This window comes from Anolis carolinensis, chromosome 2 (genome assembly GCF_035594765.1).
Source record: "Anolis carolinensis isolate JA03-04 chromosome 2, rAnoCar3.1.pri, whole genome shotgun sequence".
NCBI classification, from domain to species: domain Eukaryota; kingdom Metazoa; phylum Chordata; class Lepidosauria; order Squamata; family Dactyloidae; genus Anolis; species Anolis carolinensis.
In genome coordinates, this window is record NC_085842.1 from 307,708,536 (window position 1) to 307,729,909 (window position 21,374).

Here is a 21,374-nt window from a genome sequence, read left to right on the forward strand (position 1 = left end):
TTATGTATGTATGCATGACATTTGAGCATATACAGAATACATTTCAAGTGCATACAATTAAAATACTAAGATCAAAACTAAAGAGACTTTATCCTTTTCTCAAAGCACCCACTTTTGCTCCAATTCTTTACTTGCTATCTAATTTTATTCAGAAATCATTTGTTCCTATTTAGTATGCAACATATCGCTATAGCAATATATTTGGCATCAATGCATCTTAGCCCATGAACCCAACTTAGAACCTCTGTACTGCACTGGGTACAGTACTGCATGGTTCTCACTTTTCACATTGGTGGAAGTGAGCTTTACTTTCTGAAATGAAAGTACCAAGATTGAAGATTTCAAAAAACAGTAAGGAATTGGCACTCAGTGAAAAACTAAAGGATCAGGTTTTTTTTAAGGGAATAAATAATGTATGGCTGTCTAGGTTGGACTATAACCAAACATCAGAACTGCAATTCAGCAACATTAGAAGAATCAGGATGTTTCCAATTGTTTTAAATTAGCAAATCTGGCCTTTTGAATCGAGTCTAGAAGCAATCAATGCAATGATATAGAACACGTGTGACACACTCACTCAGACCCACACCTGACAACAAGCAGGCAGCAGCATTTGTGTTAGCTTAAATTAAGAGTATTTTGAAATGCATCCCAGTGCAATATATGGAAGTTCTTTGAACATGCACATTTTTTTGCATATATTAGCCAGCTAGTAAAAGAGACCTATTCTCAAACTCTGCTCCTCCAAGTGTTTTGACTTTAGATCCCATAAATCCTAGCCAGTTTACCAGAGGTTAGGAATTGTAGGAGCTGAAGTCCAAAAGACAAGGAGGAGTAGACCTTGAGAAACAATGGCCTAGACAGACACAAAGTTGACCCTGTTTCAGAGCACATTAACCCATGAGTTGCAGTGATCTTGTGCCAAACATTCTATCTTAGATTGTGTTGTCGAAGGCTTTCATGGCCGGGATCACAGGGTTGTTGTATGTCTTTCGGGCTGTGTGGCCATGTTCCAGAAGCATTCTCTCCTGACGTTTCGCCCACATCTATGGCAGGCATCCTCATCTATCTTAGATTAATCTACAGTATAATGTTGATGTGAAGGTAAAATAGGGAGTAAACCAATATGCTACACTAAGCTCTTTGGAGGAAGATTGGAATGGGGCACATAACAAATGAAACACACACACACACACACACACACACACGCATGCACACACACACACACACACACACACACACACACACACACACACATATATATATATATATATATATATATATATATATATATATATATATATATGTTTATACACACACACACACACACACATGACAATTACATCAATCAATCAATCAATCAATACACTACTCTCATCCTTGCCCCAAATTTAAATTACTGAACCTGCCCCTTGACAGATCTTGTAAATAATCCATTTGGGTCTTAAATGTGTTTTCTATAGCTAAAGTGTTGTATCTTCTGTATTGCTAAATGCAGTATTTTCAATTTTGTACAAATCATCTTCTGCTTTCTAGAGTATGACTGTGCAATTTAAAAATGATTTAAGGGGGCATACCTAGGATAACATATGAATTCAAATCATTTTTAATAACACCAACTCTTTGGAAGAGTAGCTGCATGCAATCGTTTTACAATTTTTAAAAGGTGAGGTAAACACCGTTAGGTTAGAATAAATAAGTACAGCCTAATACCATCTTCGAAAATCAGACGAACAAGAACACAACTACATATATTAAATTCAATCATAACCTCTTTTATGCAATTCAAACAATTGTTCACACACCTCTTCTGCGCATGTGCTCATCTTGCAAGAGCTGAACTATCGCAGTTTGAGTTGCTGGTACAATGACAATACTTCCATCTTCACGACCACACACTAGTCGTCCATGTGCTGGAATATACACACTTGCTGTCACTTTAAGCGGCTCATCACTAGTTGGCATAAAACTCAGTTGATCTATAATTCCAGCAGGGCGGGGCACAAGCTTGCTGAATGCTTCTTGTAGAGAAGTAGATGTTGTTATTTTTAATCCTAAATTTTAAAATAAACAAAAATGAAGAAATTAAAGAAAATGCTCAGAAAACATATAATTGTGAGGGAGGAGCACAATTTTTCTTTAAATCCACTCCTGTACATACAGTCAGCCCTCCACATTTGGTTGTATTAGGGAAACAGGACCTCTGTAAACTCATTTTTTACTTCATAGAACACTTCTCTAGCAATCTATAGATCAACTTCTGCTGGAGGACCAAAAACATTCCTAGAGGTAACATTTCAATCGATTCCACAAATAATCAAATCTGCAAAAGAAAATCCTGCAAATGTAGAGTAATGACTATATAGTGTTTTAAATGTTCACTGATCAGTTGCTTATAAAATGAGGGTGGGTCACTTCAACATGACTAATCAGAGAAAAGTTGCACAAACTGATCTCTCTCTCTCTCTCTCTCTCACACACACACACACACACACAGGTTATCAATACATGAAGGTAGGTGTACTAAAAAAAATTTGTGGACTATAGGTTTCTGTAAACAGCTTTTTAAGATTTCATAATGGCAATGGAACTGGTGCCATGATAATTATGCCATTACATAGAAGAGTACTATTCTTACTTGAAACTCATGTAGCAGAGAAAGATTGCTATATGCTATGTTGAATGTTTATGCTTCAGCAGGAGTGAACATCAGCCAGTCAACATAGCCAATGGTGAAAGATTAAAGTTTGTGTAGTCCAAAAACACTGAAAGGGTACAATTGCCTTTTCCTGACTTAAAAATATGCAGGAATGCTAGTAACACACAAACCCAAAGCAAACCTATATAATTGATTTTTTAAAAGGAATGCCACCACCACATTTGTAAGCATCTAGGAGTTCTTCCTTCTTGAGTATATTATGCCACATACAACCCATATATTTTTAAATAAGGGAGAAAGGTTTTTAATCTCGATATATGTGAGATTAATATATGTAAGATTACATATTATTTATGTAGGGACAATCTAGTATTACTTTTGTTTGGTTTTATAACAAATTTTGCACAATTCTTCTGCATGTAATTTTTGTGCCTCTATTCCTCTGTGGCCCTTAAGATTTCAATTTGCCACCCATTGAGTTCATCTAGAGGTCTCTCTGAAGCTGGATTGGGCAAAGATGTTTCATCACTGCATATGGGTTCATCAGTTTATCTATATGGAGATGCCCTTGTCACTTCCAAAGGGCTCATAAAACCAATGGTAATTTCATCACTGTACTACCATATTTTGCATTTCCATTCCTCCACTCCCTTACCCCAGAATGGAAACATATACTTGATGAAGCTACACCCTGGCATCCGATGAAGTGAGCTGCAATACACAAAATCCTAATGCCAAATACAACTTATTGTCCTTAATTTTCCAAAAAGGTTGATTGTTTCTTCTGCAACAGACTAAACAAAACCACCACTCTCTTTATTTTGTGTATGTTTTCTTCTCTGAAAAAAATACATGGCTTTAAATGCATGGGTCTTTATCATGGTCTTCTTAAAATCAATGTTGGAAGTTGTTCTGGCTCAATTTCAAAATAAGAAATTAAGACGTTTCTGTAGCGTTAAACACCTATTTTTTTTAAAAAAAAAAAAATTAAAGACTCTGCAGCATAATCAACAGATCCTCATATAAGCGAATGTTAGATTATCCCAGAGAGTTGGGTTTTTAAAATATATATTTTATTTTTGCCAGTTCCAGTTTATTTTATTTATTTATTTCTGGCATTTATACCCTGCCCTTCTCACCCGCGGGGACTCAGGGCAGCTTACAACAGTTTACTTTTTTAATTTATTTACAGTATTTATATTCCGCCCTTCTCACCCCGAAGGGGACTCAGGGCGGATCACATTATACACACATAGGACAAACATTCAATGCCCATAAACACATCAAACAGAGACCAAGACAGACAGACACAGAGGCAATTTAACCCTCTCCTGAGGGGATGTTCGATTCTGGCCACAGGGGGGAGCAGCTGCTTCATCATCCACTCTGATGGCACTTCCTCATTCCAGGTCGTAAATTAGTTAAATTTGCCTCCCCACTTTTATAAGTGGTACCTTATTTCCTACTTGATAGATCCAACTATCTTTCGGGTTGCTAAGTCAGCAACGAGCAGGGGCTATTTTTTATTTTTAATTGACGGGTGCTCACCCCGCCACGGGCTGGCCTCGAACTCATGACCTCATGGTCAGAGTGATTTATTGCAGCTGCTCAACAGCCTGCGCCACAGCCCGGCCCAGTTGGCAACATTTAATGCAAAGAACATAATAAAACAAAAACAGTACATATCATCAATTAAAACTATAAAAATACATCATTAGAATACATTATAACATTTAAAACATATGTAAATTAGATCCATTTGTCTAAAAACCTCATGCTTCAAACTTCAATCAGACCATGTTTACGTTATCGTATTACAGTAGAGTCTCACTTATGCAAGCTAAACGGGCCGGCAGAAGCTTGGATAAGCGAATATCTTGGATAATAAGGAGGGATTAAGGAAAAGCCTATTAAACATCAAATTAAGTTATGATTTTACAAATTAAGCACCAAAACATCATGTTTAACAACAAATTTGACAGAAAAAGTAGTTCAATACGCAGTAATGTTATGTTGTAATTACTGTATTTACCAATTAAGCACCAAAATATCATGATATATTGAAAACATTGATTACAAAAATGGCTTGGATTATCCAGAGGCTTGGATAAGCGAGGCTTGGATAAGTGAGATTCTACTGTACTCATTAAAAGCTTGTGCACACAGCCATGTTTTCACGGCCTTTCTGAAACCCAGAAGGGTTGGGGCTTGTTGGATATTTGTGGGGAAGGTGTTCCACAGCCGGGGAGCCACCACCGAGAAGGCCCTGTCCCTCGTTCCCACCAGCCGCGCCTGCGAGGCAGGTGGGAGCGAGAGCAGGGTTTCTCCAGATGATCTTAGGGGTCTACCTGGCTCATATGTTCGGATAAGTAAATTGGGCCAGAACAGTTTAGGGCTTTATAGGTCAAGACCAGCACTTTGAATTGGGCTCGGTAGCATATCAGCAGCCAGTGGAGCAGGCTTAGCAGGGGCATGGTACGCACCCTGCATGCCGTCCCAGTTATTAATTTGGCTGCCGCCCGTTGTACTAGTTGGAGCTTCCAGGCCATCTTCAAAGGCAACCCCACATAGAGAGCGTTGCAGTAGTCCATTTTTAATGTTTATAATAATGCTTAGGTTCAGTCCAATTATATAAGACTGCTCTGACTTTTACTGTTGAAGATGATAGTTTCCTTAGCTTCAGAAAGAATTCTTTACCTTTTATTCTCACTTCATCTACCGTACTTCCTCCACCTTCCAGGATACATATTACATCTAAGAGGTAACTTATTCAGACTTTCTGGAGTCAAAGAAGGTATTTGTATTCATGAACTTTCTTCCAGCTTTGATGCGACATGGAAACTTTTGCAATCTTAATAGAGTTTCTATGACTTGCTTTGAAGAAAAACCCATTTTGTGTCTATAACCAGGCATTTTTCCATCTTCAGTCCCTTCTTGCTTATTACTACACTGGCAATGCACATGGAACTGTTTAATGTATTAGACTTGAAGGGTCTTTTAGATGACAGCAAGACTACCCTTATAAAACAAAGGTTTACTTTATATTATGGTACATTTTAAATGAATAAATTGTGAAGTGGCTACCTTCTGTCACATTTTGCTGATCAAGTGTATCTGGTATACTCCAAACACTGAGCCTTCCTGAGGAGTCTCCTTGGATTAGCAATTTATGGAAGCACTCCCTGCGGCCATAGAAGAATCGAGTAACAGGAGGACAGATTAACAGCTGTAAAATAAGAAAAGCATCAGAAGAATTTGAAAGGCAGGTAATAACAGCACAAATTTCCTAGGCAGGATCCCAGTATTATCAGGTAGTAATTCTGCTTAGAACCTACTTAGGGATATCGGGTGCATCTATACTGTAGAATAAATGCAATATGACATCACTTTAACTGCCATGGGTCAATGCTACAGGATCATGGGAGTTGTAGTTTAGTGATGCATCTGCACTCTGACAGGAAAAGATAAGATCTTGTAAAATCACAACTGCCATAATTCCATAACATTGAGCCATAGGAATTAAAGTGGTGTCAAACTGTATTAACTTTACAGTGTAGATATACCCATTGTGCAAATGAGTAAAGGCAATACATGGTTACATGCAGAAATACTTTGACCAAAAATAAGATAGATTCAATTCATTTTTATGACTAGTACATTAAAAACTTTCCATTTGCAATATGCTATCTGGGCTCTGGAAAGTGAAAACAATGACATGATAAAAATACAAAAGAGTATGAAATTAATAACAAGTTAAAGCTGCATCAAATTAAAGCCAGAAATAATATTGAACATCTAAAAAGTACACACTTTATTCTAAACAATGTAGCAGTTCAAAGAGGGCCTTACCAGTTTATCTTCTTTTTCCATGGCTCTGTCTACAACACAATGGAGCTGGGGAGGATTTAGGTTTTCAACAACTTTTCCAACATCACTGCGAAATGAATCACTAGCTGGCAAACAACTGAAGGATAAGAAGCCATAGAAATAATATCTAACACCTTACACAAAGACTGCATAAAAGCCCGGATAAAGTTTACAAGATATAGTGAACTAAAACCAGTTTTAATACACATAAGTTTGACCTAGCTGTGGTCAAAAGGACTTTTAATTTATAGAAATTTATTCTAAACTCTAACTCTGGGGTAGATTTGGCTTAGGCCATCTAAACAAAAATTGCCACAAATCTGGTGGAAAAAGAAAAATTACTTCCAGCTTTGGATTGTGAAAATTACTCCGAATCTTTCCTTTGTGCAGTGATGTTTTTAGCCTTCCTCCATAAATCATCCTCCACGACAGCACTAATGGTTAATAAACTATTTCAATCTTTCAATAATGCTTTAGGAGCCGGTGTGTTCAATAAGGAGGCTAACATAAATGGTGGAGGGATGGCAAAGACTTCTGAACAGTTCTGGGCTATTCCATAAAGCCTTTATATTTATCTAGTCACTTCTGGCAAGGAATCAAGTTTGCCATATCAAAAGAAGATATAAGGGACGATCATATATATTTTACTGACTAAGCAATAGGTTTTCTTATGCAGTGTTATGGGTGATATGCATTTCATGTCATGTCATAGAGGAAATTCCACTTCAACTAACATATCCAAGATTTCATTTGGCACTATGAGAAGAGGCCTGCTCTAATCAAGATCTGCATGATCCATTTTCCACCCTCCTCATTCCCATATGTAAAATATAAATCAGAAGATTCGGCATATCCAGTTTCTTTTGATGACCAGATTTAGGGAACGATTATTCATTCTAACAAACTAGTTTCTAACCATGATTTGATATCCTACCTCTTTTAACATCAATTATCTCTATTCTACAAATGCAACAAATAAAATCTCCCCGTAACAAAACATTAATGATAAAATATTTGCCTTTTCTCTGTTATAAGTAACTCCATATACCTGGCTGGCAATTTATAGATAAGACTTTGACCGTCTTCTGTCCATATGATCACTTTGTCCGCTGACACAAAATCACCTCCGGTCCAAGTCTGCCCATTCTCACTGGGAACTGAACACAACAGGGAATAATCTCCAGCATCAAACACCTAAAGAAAAAAATACTACATAAGGAAACAATTCAGCATAAAGTTAACCAATATATAAATAACTCATAATTCAACCTCTATAATCTTTCTTGTACTATTTAGATATTCTAAACAAATCAAATCAAAACATAAAATGTGAACAGACCTGTTCTCTATCATATAGTATTGTTTTATTAAATAATTTATTTCAATTTAAAAACACCTCAAATAGCTTGCAGTAGCTTAGAATGTTGAACAACCTGTTAAAACCCCCCACTAGTGACTAAATACGCTGTTAGCTCTATTTAAAGGACATTAATTTAAATGAGTGGAACCTATTGATCACAATTTAGGTAAGGTCTTGATTTAATTGAGTCAGTTCTAATGTTGGATTTAGTTGGAGGTAAGAAAAAGATCATGGTCAACAGGTATACAAAAATCAAGAAAAAGTCAATTTTTCATTCCAACCTTCTACAAAAGATATAAATAAATAAGGTATCAGGAAAAGAATTCAATTCAAAGGCTGAAGCAATGTTTCAGCCATGCAGTGGAAAACTAGCAAAGAAGCCTCCTTTCACAAAAGGCAAAATACTCCAAGAATTACAGAATACTAGAAAGATATATATTTTAAAAATAAAAAGCAAAGAACATACCTAATATTTTAGTCATTATCACAATGCACCACATTAGGATAGATGGTTGAGCATTTCAACACAAAAGCAACATATTGGCAACAGTGTAATTTCCCATGAATCAAACAGGTGATATATCCAATGAAATCAAACTCTAATTGATTTAGAATCGGACTATCCTAAGCTTCTTTGCATACATGCCTCATACACAATTTAATTATAATAGCTTGCACAACAAAGAAAGGCCAGCTTTTACTTAACTGGTTATCCTTACCCTCCAGTATTTAGAGCAAACTACCAAAAGTGACCTTTGAGTAAATGCGCAGAAAGAAATGCTTTGGCAGTTTTGACAGTAAATTGGTTTAGACTCTTCCTCGAAGATTGGTTCTGTATCCTAAAGAGACAAACGGATTCAAATGTTACTTATTTACTCATATAAGCATCATTTCTCTAGTTCTCTTATTATGAAGGCAGGTAGCAGGGTTGCTGTTACCATTGTGATCTTAAAATTAGGGTCTATTTTAGATATGAAATCAGTTGTCAATACATGCTATTTCCTTCTGAAATATACATACCACAATAAATTCTATGTACCATAATTGAGAATGCCCTCCCATTGAATTCTTGGCCACTGTTTTCACCCTAGCGTACTTCTCACATCTAGCACTCATTTCTTAGAGTAGCAAAAAGAATTTTAATCTTAAGAGATGTACCGTATATACTCAAGTATAACCCTACCGGAATATAATCCGAAGCACCTAATTTTACCACAAAAACTGGGAAAACATATTGACCTGAGTATAAGACGAGGGTGGGAAATGCAGCAGCTACTGGTAAATTTCAAAATCCTAATAAAATAACAGTAATTGAGGCATCAGTAGGTTAAATGTTTTTGAATATTTACATAAAATTATAATTTAAGATAATAAGACTTTAATAAGATAAGACTGTCCAACTCTGATTACCTATATACTGGAGTATAAGCCAACCTGAATATAAGCCAGCCAGGACCCCCACACAAATAGAAGCAGAGGAGGAATTTTCAGCCCCCAAAAAGGGCTGAATAACTCGGCTTATACTCAAGTATATACAGTAACTAAGAAATTACAGTATAGGGTCCTGTCATGAAGAGACTGAAGTGTTAACCAAAACAGTGAACTGAAAAATATATATGCTTCACATTTTAGAAAAGGAAAGAATAAAAACAAAAACAAGGTTACTTCTTTTAAGTGCTAGATCTTCAGTAGATATTCTTAATTGTATCTACACTTAATACAATTAAGATACACAGAACAACATATTTAATAATAAAAAAGAATGAATGAAAACAAACCAATATTTGCATTATAATGCAAATCCATTAAAATATTTGAGATATTTTGTTATAATACTGTACAGTTCTTTCTGGAAGGAAAAATACTACCTTATTAGTATAGCTAAATCACTTTTTCTTTACCTGCATATGACTCATTTCAGAGGTCACTATCCATACTTTCAGAATTCCCGTCACAGACACAGCTACAACAGTATCCTCTAATGGAAATGAAGATGAAAAAGAAATACATACTACATCCATAAAACAGAAAAACAATCAAGACTGTTTTATTCATCTCCATAAAGCAAGCTGATAGACAGAAATCTAAAGAAATATACTACAAAGCAAGTTCATAAAGTAAGCTCAAAAAGTATATGTAGAATATCAGGTGAAACAGAATTTCTCAGTGATAAAGCACATGATTTGTATTCAATTCCCAGGATTACCAAATAGAACAGGGAAAATGCTGCTCTGAAACCCTGAAGATCTGCAGTCAATTTGTACATAACTTAATACACCTACACATGTTGGGCTGCGATGCTCCTCATCTATGTGTTGTAGTTCAATACTTTAGCACTGATACTCTCTGATTTCTTTCTTGGGAACCTTTCAAGGACCAACACCAGGGACCACATGTTTCAATACCACAGCCCTATACAACACCAAGTGAATTGACCGATCATCTGATTAAGCATAAAGTAGATTCCTAAATCCATACAATTCCATTAATTTATTCCATACATTTGTGATGGAGGTTAGTTATCCAGTCAGCTCCATGCCATATAGTTCAACTTACTGCTAATCAATCTGGAGTTTTGGATTTTTTGTTCTATAGATTTGATCCTGATAATTCTCTTAACCAATTTTCTTTATTTAGGCATGTTATATTGCTCTTGCACTCAGAAATATAATCATACTGCACTGCTTTGCAATGTAATTTAAAGCACCAACTACAATTCATCAGCATATCAATGAGGAATATGTTGAAACTAAATTGCTTGTCATATCTATCATTTAAGACTAGGTTTCAAGTTGTACCCAAAAGTAGGTTGAGATGAGCAGCTAAAATTAGCCTTACTAAAGGGGTTCTTAACTTTTCTATTGAAATAAACTGCTAACTAACAGATAAAATAAAAACTGAAAACCTAGGCACTATACTGTAATATATTTGGATTCCAAAACAGCACATTAAGATATACTCTATATAAAACTGGGTGGGGACACATGGGCCCCTCCAAGCTATTGGACTGCAATTCCCAATAGGCTTAGTATAGCTTGGCAGTCTGTGGGTCCCCAGATGTTTTGGCCTTCAACTCCCAGAAATCCTTAACAGCTGGCAAACTGACTGGGATTTCTGTGAGCTGTAGGCCAAAACACCAGGGGACCCACAGGTTGAGAACCACTGGCATAGCTAATGGTGAGGAAAGCTGAGACATAAAATCCAACAAAATTCAGAGGGACACCTCTGATTCAAGCACTGCATGTCAAAATTGGCAGAAAGTTCTGAAATTGGCAGAAGAGCTGCTAGGAAAGTTGTTTACCAACCTTGGGTTCGGTGAGATCGAATAATGCTCATGGAACTGATCCAGTCTGGTGAAATCTTTGACACTAAAGAATAAAGAACTTCAAGGCTGGTAGCATCGACAACGAGAATTTCTGGATAATGACCATGACATAACAGTCTCCCTTCTCGCTGTGTCCCAATGGTGAACTGATAGAACTAAATAAAGACAATATAAGACACAGATCAGAGCTTTTGTGATTTAGCATTCTTAGAGAGCGTTCTGTCATAACAATTTCAAAGCATGGTATAACAAAACTATTATCAACAACCATATGATTTTCTGAAATGAACACCAAACAAGTTCTAAAAAGTCAGTTTAGTCAATATATTTGATTAATCATTTCATACTTCCTAATTTTCAGCTTTTGGTTTTATATTATTTTCTAATTTTTTCCAGGATATTTTCTAGTATGCTCTAAGATTTATTTAGCTCTGCAATGACATTACAATTTTTCCATGTGTACATACAAATGCATATGGAATAAAATTGAATTCATTAAACCAATGAGTCTACAAAATCCAAATGGTCAACTATCTTGCTTTGACATCTCTGCCTTATACCTGTAATCACATTTCTGAATATAATTATAGTAACTTTGACAATTTTCCCCTATCATTATGAATTTCTTTTCAGTTCTGTGGTTATTCAAAAGGTCTGTCATACCTACCGTGTTTCCCCAGAAATAAGACAGTGTCTTATGTTAATTTTTACTCCCAAAGAAGTGCTAGGTCTTATTTTCAGGGGATATCTTATTTTTCCATGAAGAATTCACATTTATTGTGGAACAAAAATGAACATTTATTATATACTGTATAGTAGTTGTCATCACAAACCAGCACAACCAAACTGTGAATACTGTCAAGAATTTCTTGTTACTACCATTATTTCCATGTATAACAATCTATGGTACATACATTTACCAATCCTGCATGCCCTGTTGTTCTGTTTGACGGGCATACTTCCAAATAAAAACTTTGCTAGGTCTTATTTTTGGGGGAGGCCTTATATTTAGCAATTCAGCAAAAGCTCTACTAGGTCTTATTTTCAGGGGATGTCTTATTTTCAGGGAATCAGGGTATACACATGCTACACTAATGGGTTATTGTAAACTTTGCCTATGTATTGAGTAAATGCAATTTTCTTGAGAACATATGCATAAATCAAGAACAAGATAATGTTTTAGCTTACATATAAAGTTTTACCTGTATGCCAGTATGTGTACAAGCTAATTTAGTAAATTCAATGCATCTTCCATCGTTAACATCCCAGAGGCACATTTCCCTAAACAACAGAAAAGGAGTAATTAACCAGTCATCTCCTTATATTCATTTGAACCCAGAGTCAATTGGCTCCTTCCTTGGCTTCTCCTTCTAGTAAAGGGATGAAGGATATAGGCTCAAGGAATATTCTTAATTCCCCCCACAAATACACACAGACTTATAAATCAGTGTAGGAAAAAAGGGTTTCATCAAACACACCACACTACACAACACTCACTAATAAAACAGAATAAAAAACTATTAAGTGACTACAGAGTCACTTAACCCTACTTACCCACTTTCAGATGCACTCACAATATACTGCTTCTCACTTGAAGAACTGGCTTTTGACAAACAAGTAACTGAAGCTGTATGACCAAACAACAAGGCTCTAGGATTTATCTAGTGTTAAGGAAACAGATAGACAGAGAAATAATTAATGAAAAGATATCTCAATGGCTATTAAAACTAAGGAATAAAGATTCTGACAACACTTAATTAGATAGTCCTGTAGCCAAGATTATGTTCTATGTATTTGGAAGTGAAAGTCTGTAAGGATACTTTTCAATAAGTAAATGAAAGAATGAATAACACCGAAAGGTGCCTCGAAACAATTATTTTCTCACAGTGAAGAAGCACAAAACATGCATCATCTAGTACCTCTTCCCCTAATGTGGACTTTATTCCGACATTACTAACAAATCCCTTAAAAATTAATCTGTGAATATTGCCTGTGTTATACTTAATCTCTTTGTGGCCTCTAGGAAACTGTGGGCAACTTTTAAGTACTCATGATGAATATTATTAGCCGGACCAAGACAATACTAAAACTATTTTGTGATACTACCAAGACCATTTTATTTCAGATAAAACAAGTTTTCCACCTATGATTGCTCTTTCAAATTATATTTTAAAATATTTTGCTTCTTGAAATTTAAAATGACTTCGGAGTGCTAGTTTATGTATTAGACATACAGAAGACTTTAAAATAAAGATTTAAAATCACAAAATCTGTATTCAAAATCTATTAGCAAAGTCAAATGTTTTGATCATTTCAATTGTTAAATTAGGCATAGAGAAAGTGCAGTGCCAAATCCTTATTTGCATCCCCTATGCTACACACAGCCACATCCAGTTTTGGTAGACAAGATTTGAAAAGATTGATTATTATTTCTGGATATCTCCAACAGACTTCCTTAACACCAACCAATTCCCCAGAAGCACTTCCAGAAACTGGTAACAGCAGCTGAAGGTGATATCAAGTTGCATCTTTTAGGCAAAAATGAGGCAATGCCCCTGGCAGTGTGTACACCTCATCTGAGGTGCATTACACATAAAACATCTGACTGTTATGACGACACTGACATGGTGAGCAGTTTTTCTTTTCAGACCAAGACAAAAGGAGATTTCAATGGCTAAATATAAGAATCCATGGTAGTTTCTTTCAAATGGCAAACATTAGGTTAATTCCTCTGTTGCCAAGTGGTTGTTCTCTCCGATAAGTATCATGCATTTTGCTCTATCAAATATAAACTTTTGCCAGTAGATAGCAAAGACCAATTCATATATCATTGCCATAGTATACATGTATAAAATAGCTAGCTGGCAAAGCAACAGATCTTATGCTTTTATCTAGTATCTCAATGAAATGTAGGACAGTCTCTGCTGCTGTATTTGACAGCTGTGCTTTGCATGCTAAAGGCTGCATCAGGTCAACTAAGCACCTTTCACTGGTTGAGAAACGCTAAGTATGCAGCACAAATACACTGCCTTACACAGTTGTTTTCAATTCAGCATTGCTGAACACTTTAAAAATGTACTGCTATTGGTTTGCAAACAAACTACTACTTAAAAATAGGCAGCTGCAGTTTTAAATGAGAATAAGTGAAAGCTGTTCTAACATTGGATCATATTTAATGAATCTCATATTTAACATCAAAAGGATCTTGGTAGAAAAAATATTTTATTTAAAAAGTTACTACCGTATGACTTGGCAAAGCATATATCAGCTTGTACTCATTACTGATAATAATTCAAACACTGAGGAAATTTTATAGGTTCCTGTAATTATCCATACATACACAATTGACATACAGCTAACTTTGAAGGTAAACAACACCCACCTATATAAGATCAAGTAGTGGAATACAGAAGATCTAGAACCAGTTTCTTGTTTATGTATTTGCATTTTGAAACATGATTCTTTTTTAAGGACTTCATATAAATAGTGCTAGCTAAATATGCTTCTTTTCCACATACCGCAAAATAATAAATGCCTTTTTACAAGCAGAATTGTTTAAGAGAAACAATGTTCCCCCAGGTTCTGTATCTGTATTAGTTATTCATGTTAAATTGATCCAGCAGGTTGACCTCTAAAAGTTCAGGAGGGGGAGGAAGAAGAGGAGCCCACAGAGTCTCCTTTCAGCAGGATTCATTGATTTTCCATGGTTTAATGATTTTTTTCAAAAAAAATCAACACTCTCCCCTACAAAAGCAAGCCTATGAATATCAATAACATATATTGATTGTTATGCATCAGCCCAATCAGCAAGGTTTGCATTGGGAGAAGCATATCTACTGTAGCTACATCTTGCCTGTAGATCACCAGGCACAAAGCCAATTCAGATTGTAAATGAAATGCAGGAATGTGTTTCAACAGCCTATCTATAAACTAAAGCTCATTAAGTAAACCTTATGCTCAGTTTTGCAAAGCAACATGAAGTACACCACACATACTTACTTCTAGATCTGAAGAGACATCCCAGAGACATATTTGTCCATCATGGCAACCTGTTACAATCATTGATACATCATCCATTAGTAGTATGGCTGACACGCAGTGTGTGGGTGCTTTGCGTCCCCATAGCACTATCGGTAGGACCAGACTGTTGCCTGCCATGATGATTTCACACCTGAAAAGTCAAGCAAGTTAATTAATACCACTGTTACTTAAAAAAAAACACAACTCATTTCATCAGCAAAGTTACTGAAATATCTGGTGCATTCTGATTACTAAAAAGCTCTTCATATTCATATAAATACAATGAAGTAGGAATGAATTTTTAGCAGAGCTATTGCATGTTTCACAACAATTACAAAGCTTTATAGATATTTTACTCATCCAACAAATCAAATGAATTACAGTTAAGACAACCTTAAAATACATATATTTACATATACAGATAGAATATTGGTCCTTCAATATTCAAGAAAATAATATGGTATGTATGTCTGTATGCTATCTTGCTTCTGCATTAGCAATATTGGGAAAAGAAATTGCATGTTTTTATAAAAATTTCTAAAACAATACTTGTAGAGAGGAAGCCAAGCAGTGCAAATATATTTCTCTTCCAAAATCAAGACCCTGATGTGCTCAGACAAAAATAATCTTTAGAATGTGACAGAAGAAAGTAAAAAAACAAACAAACCCATCTATCAAGTTTCTTTCCAAAAGGTGGCAAGACCAACAAAATAACCTCCCTCAAACATTTTAAAACATGTAATGATGTTATCGCCGCCATCTATTTTATTCCATTTTATTTTATTTTATTTTATTTTTTATTTTTATTTTATTTTATTATTTTTTTATTATTATTTTTTCTCTCTCTCTCTTCTCCCCTCCCCTTTCTGAGTGTGTATGTGTGTGTATTTAGATAGGAGTGAGAAAATTTTATCTTGATGCAGGAAGACAGATTTGATTGTTGATAGGAAGTGGATCTGTGTATCTGGTACTTAAACATAGGAAGTGATCACATAGGATTCGTGAGTTCCAGGAAGTTAATTGTCTGGTATATTGTTGGTATTAGAATGTGAATGATGGTGTGCGCATGTTGGTTGATATACATCTGAGTGGAAAGAGTCAGTAGGAACGGTGTGTTAATTTTGAAAGATTAGAGTGGTTACTATAGGAAGGTTTTTGAGGAAGTATTAGGAATGAGTTGGCAGGAATTTCCGAAGGAAAATGAACTACTTCACCTATGTGATTTGTTGGGAAAATCGTTCAGCACTGTTTTGTATCAACTGGAAACACTGAACAAGAAAATTGATCATCTTTTCAAGGGAATCTCCCTGATTGCGACAAACCCTTCTCCTATAGACATTATAACAACTGTACCAACCAGTTCCACTAACATCAATGAGGAACTAAACGCTCTGGAAGACCATGGAAAAATAAAGCTAGAGGAGCAGAAAGTAGTTAATAGATCAGATTTGGAAGTGGCCAAGGATGGGGATGGGCTAGTATCTGGGAAAGAGGGTCAGGGGAGGGTGGCCTGGAAGGAAATTAATAGAGTCTCCCAAAGGACAAACAACACACTGTCCCCAGAACTGTTTGGACAATCTCGAGATACTTCCTGCAATCTGTTGCGAACCAACAAGGTGGCAGTGGAAGTCTCAGACTCTTTGCTAAATAGAGGCAGATGGTCATCAAAGCGAGCTGTCCATATATCTCTCTCTCAAATTCTTTCTATGAGCCGGTCGGAAGTGAAGATCAAGACCATTGACTGGCTTCGCAGAGACTATCAATCTTGGAACCGCTCCTTATGTCTTCTCATTGGACTGGAGGATAGAATGTTACTGGAAGAACTGTTTTTGTACGGGCCTAAACTCCAACAATGGGGTATTATTCTTAAGAGGGTATTAGTAGACCCAGTGATCCGCCCCCTAGACATTGGACTGACTCGTGAAATACAAGAGTCTCTAATTTCAAGCCATGTCTGTTCTACCCCCCAGCCCTGTCATCAGTCATTAGCTGTGCCTAGTCCCCCTCCCTCATTAGATGATGTTATCATATTAGATGACTCCTCCTCTCTCATACCAGCGGAGATAAGCCTCTCTTTTAAACAATCAAATACACTTGGAGGCCTTTCATCCCAGGATAGCTGACTATCCCCTTCAATTGGCAATCTCAACAAGCCAATCTCTCAGGAGGAGGAGGGTTCTCACGTGGGGGGGCCCATTGAGGTGGTGTGGGGGAGAAGGAAGAACGGTCACCAACAACCCAGGGAGAAGCGCAACAGAGTTATTGCGACCCTGGAGAGGAATAGGTGTGGTAGTCTCCAGGACAGACCCCTCAACCTTAAGGTCCTGCTTCTGAATGCCAGATCCGTCAATGGTAAGACAGCTATCATCCAGGATTTGATCCTGGATGAGGGGGCGGATCTGGCATGTATTACCGAGACTTGGTTGGATGAACCGGGTGGGGTGAATCTCACCCAGCTGTGTCCACCGGGTTTCGGGGTCCATCAGCAGGCCAGGGTGGAGGGGCGGGGAGGTGGAGTTGCGGTGATCTTCCGGCAGTCTATCGCCCTGATCAGATGCACCGTTCCACAATCTATGGGGTTTGAATGTGTCCTGCTGAAGGTGGGAGCCCGAGACAGCTTGGGGATTCTGTTGGTGTACCGTCCACCCCGCGACCCAGCAGTCTCCCTGCGTGAGCTAGCAGAAGTGGTCTCTAATGCGGCCTTGGTCTCCCAACAACTCATAGTTTTGGGAGACTTTAACATCCATGCCGAGACCACATTAACAGGTGCAGCTCAGGATTTCATGGTTGCCATGACGACCATGGGGCTGACTCAAGTTATATCTGGGCCCACACATCAGGCGGGACACACGTTGGACCTGGTTTTTATTGTGGACAGTGGGACAGTCAGAGTGGAAGAGCAAAATATTCTTCCATTGTCATGGTCTGACCATCATCTGATCTGTTTAAGTTTCGCCGTGGCTTCTAACCTCCGCAGGGGTGGTGGACCCATTAAGATGGTCCGCCCCAGGAGGCTGATGGATCCGGATGGACTTCTGAGGTCTCTTGGGGATCTTCCTGTTCTGGAGACTGGCGATCCTGTTGATGTCCTGGCTGATCGTTATAACAGCGAGTTGGCAAGGGCACTTGACACGATCGCTCCCGAACGTCCCCTTTCGCTGCGTAGAGTCACGTCGACTCCTTGGTTCACTGAGGAGCTGGCCGTGATGAAGCGTACGAGGAGGGGACTAGAGTGCATCTGGAGAAAATCTCAGGATGTGTCCGACCAAGCACGGGCTAAAGCCGCTATTAAGGCTTACTCCGTGGCTCTGCGAGCAGCCAGGAAAGCTTTCACGACTGCCCGCATAGCGTCTGCAGCCAATAGGCCATCGGAGTTGTTCTGAGTTGTTGGAGAGCTCCTGCGGCCTCCTGAGGCCCAGGAGCTTCCCGATGACTTGGCAACTCGGTGTAGCGATTTCGCACACCATTTCGCAGGCAAAGTTGCTCAGATACGTCATGAGTTGGACTCCAGCTTGACTGTGGTTTCAGCGGAGGTAACCGAGGCACCTGTCGGTTCCATCTTATGGGATTCTTTCCGGCTTGTTCTTCCTGATGACGTGGAGGGGATTCTTGGGTCTGTGAGGGCGACCACTTGTGCTCTGGATCTTTGTCCCTCTTGGTTGGTTAAACTGGCCAAAGATGGGCTGTTGGAGTGGTTTGTGGCCATAATAAATGCCTCCTTGGGTCAGGGGTCATTTCCATCCTGTTTTAAGCAAGCGGTGGTAAAACCGTTGCTAAAAAAGACCTCGCTAGACCCATTGGTTTGTGACAATTACAGACCAATCTCCAACCTTCCATTTTTGGGCAAGGTTCTGGAGCGGGTGGTTGCCACGCAGCTCCAGGAGTTCCTCGATGACACTGATTTTCTGGACCGCTCGCAGTCGGGCTTCAGGCCTGGGCACAGTACCGAGACGGCTTTGGTCGCCTTGGTGGATGACCTCCGCAGGGAGCTGGACAGGGGGAGTGTGACCCTGCTGGTTCTCCTGGATATCTCAGCGGCTTTCGATACCATCGACCATGGTATCCTTCTGGGGAGGCTCTCCGGGATGGGGCTCGGGGGCACGGTTCTGCTGTGGCTCCAGTCCTTCCTGGAGGGTCGTTCCCAGATGGTGAAGCTGGGGGACACCTGCTCAGACCCCTGGCCATTGACCTGTGGGGTTCCGCAGGGGTCTATTTTATCCCCCATGCTATTTAACATCTACATGAAACCGCTGGGAGAGGTCATCCGGAGTTTTGGAGGGCGTTGCCATCTCTACGCAGATGACACGCAAATCCACTATTCCTTTCCACCTGACTCCAAGGAAGCCCCTCGGATGCTGAACCAGTGCCTGGCCGCTGTGGCGGACTGGATGAGGAGGAACAAGCTGAGGATCAATCCTGACAAGACAGAGGCCCTCCTGGTCAATCGTGCGTCGGATCGGGGTATTGGGTGGCAACCTGTGCTGGACGGGGTTGCACTCCCCCTGAAATCACAGGTCCGCAGTTTGGGGGTCCTCCTGGATTCAGCGTTGACGCTTGAGGCTCAGGTGTCGGCGGTGGCCGGGAGGGCCTTCGCACAACTCAAACTTGTGCGCCAACTGCGACCATACCTCGTGAAGTCTGATTTGACCACGGTGGTCCATGCCCTAGTTACCTCCAGACTGGACTACTGTAATGCACTCTACGTGGGGCTTCCCTTGAAGACGGCCCGGAAATTACAACTGGTCCAACGCTCGGCAGCCAGATTAATAACGGGGGCAAATTACAGGGAGAGATCCACTCCCTTGTTTAAGGAGCTCCACTGGCTGCCGTTCATCTTCCGGTCCCAATTCAAGGTGCAGACCATCATCTATAAAGCCCTGAACGGTTTGGGACCCACCTACCTCCGTGATCGTATCTCCTTCCATAAACCTGCCCGTTCCTTGCGATCATCCGGAGAGGCCCTGTTATCACCATTGCCTATATCCCAGGCTCGCCTTGTAAGTACAAGGGAGAGGGCCTTCTCTGCTGTGGCCCCCCGATTGTGGAACTCACTTCCCACTGAAATAAGGCAAGCTCCCACTCTGTTAGCTTTTAGGAGAGAATTAAAAACATGGCTCTTCCATTGTGCTTTCGGTGAGTAATGTCTGTCATATATCTCCGTATTACTCCCCTCCGAACTTTTATCCTCCAGATTACCCCTTCCAAATGTCCCTGCCCATAGTGGAGTACTTCTCTGTCCCTCTCACTCCGGGTTTTATCTTTGTGTTCAAGTGGCCTGCCCTTGATTTATAGTTTTTTTGTTTTGTTTTTTTCTTGATTTCTTGATGTTCTGTTTATTATTATTTATTGTATTTTAAATGGTGTTATGATATGTTGTTCTTATATTTTATTATGTTGTATTGCTCTGGGCATGGCCCCATGTTAGCCGCCCCGAGTCCCCATTGGGGAGATGGTGGCGGGGTATAAATAAAGTTTTATTATTATTTATTATTATTATTATCTCAGTAACTATTTAAATATTATCTGACACAGGGTTTTCCTAGATTTTGAGTCAGAAAGACTAAATGAAAATGGCAATAGTGGCATTAGTTGTGGACTAATTACTGGCCTCCCTTTTATGATTTAGTCTGAAATTCTGCAATACATACAGTTTATGCTTCAGGGAAAAGACAACATCTGGCTATCATTTCATCCCTCAGTGCATCATCACTTTAATAGTAAACTGCTAATTTGGCATGCTATCGGAAAAAAATATTTTATGTGTTCTGCCATCAAAAATTACACAACTAAATAGTCTTTCCAATGAGAAACAAAGCAGCTACCTCATTTCCAACTATAATATTAAAAGGGATACTGCAGCTATTTATTTTACTTGCTCTTTCAGTTTTATAATTATAATATCTTAATGCAACCTACCACAAACTATAATTTCATTAAGGTCACAAAGTATTATGCAAGCTTTCATGTTCTCAAGAATTCTTCATTGAGTTAAGATGGTACACAAAGCCAAGAAAAGAAAAGAAAAGAAAAGAAAAGAAAAGAAAAGAAAAGAAAAGAAAAGAAAAGAAAAAGAGATTGGAGGGATGATATATGTTTCTGTCATGGAGACGCCATCTGATGAATCCCTTAAAACAGAAAGTAGA

At 38.6% G+C, this 21,374-nt stretch overlaps 1 protein-coding gene across 3 annotated transcripts in view; it reads right to left on the reverse strand.

The window, feature by feature from the left end:
- wdr7 (WD repeat domain 7) overlaps positions 1-21,374 on the reverse strand; it is a 241,658-nt gene that overhangs the window by 193,208 nt on the left and 27,076 nt on the right. For all 3 annotated transcript variants that reach the window (XM_062972543.1, XM_016995242.2, XM_062972542.1), the window contains exons 2-11: positions 15,211-15,382; positions 12,766-12,872; positions 12,414-12,492; positions 11,192-11,366; positions 9,788-9,864; positions 8,606-8,725; positions 7,575-7,720; positions 6,509-6,623; positions 5,744-5,885; positions 1,806-2,054 (exon numbers count right to left, since the gene is read on the reverse strand). In XM_062972543.1, the coding sequence (XP_062828613.1) occupies positions 1,806-2,054; positions 5,744-5,885; positions 6,509-6,623; positions 7,575-7,720; positions 8,606-8,725; positions 9,788-9,864; positions 11,192-11,366; positions 12,414-12,492; positions 12,766-12,872; positions 15,211-15,369 (1,369 nt within the window). In that variant the 5' untranslated portion in view covers positions 15,370-15,382. The remainder of the gene's footprint in view (positions 1-1,805; positions 2,055-5,743; positions 5,886-6,508; positions 6,624-7,574; positions 7,721-8,605; positions 8,726-9,787; positions 9,865-11,191; positions 11,367-12,413; positions 12,493-12,765; positions 12,873-15,210; positions 15,383-21,374) is intronic.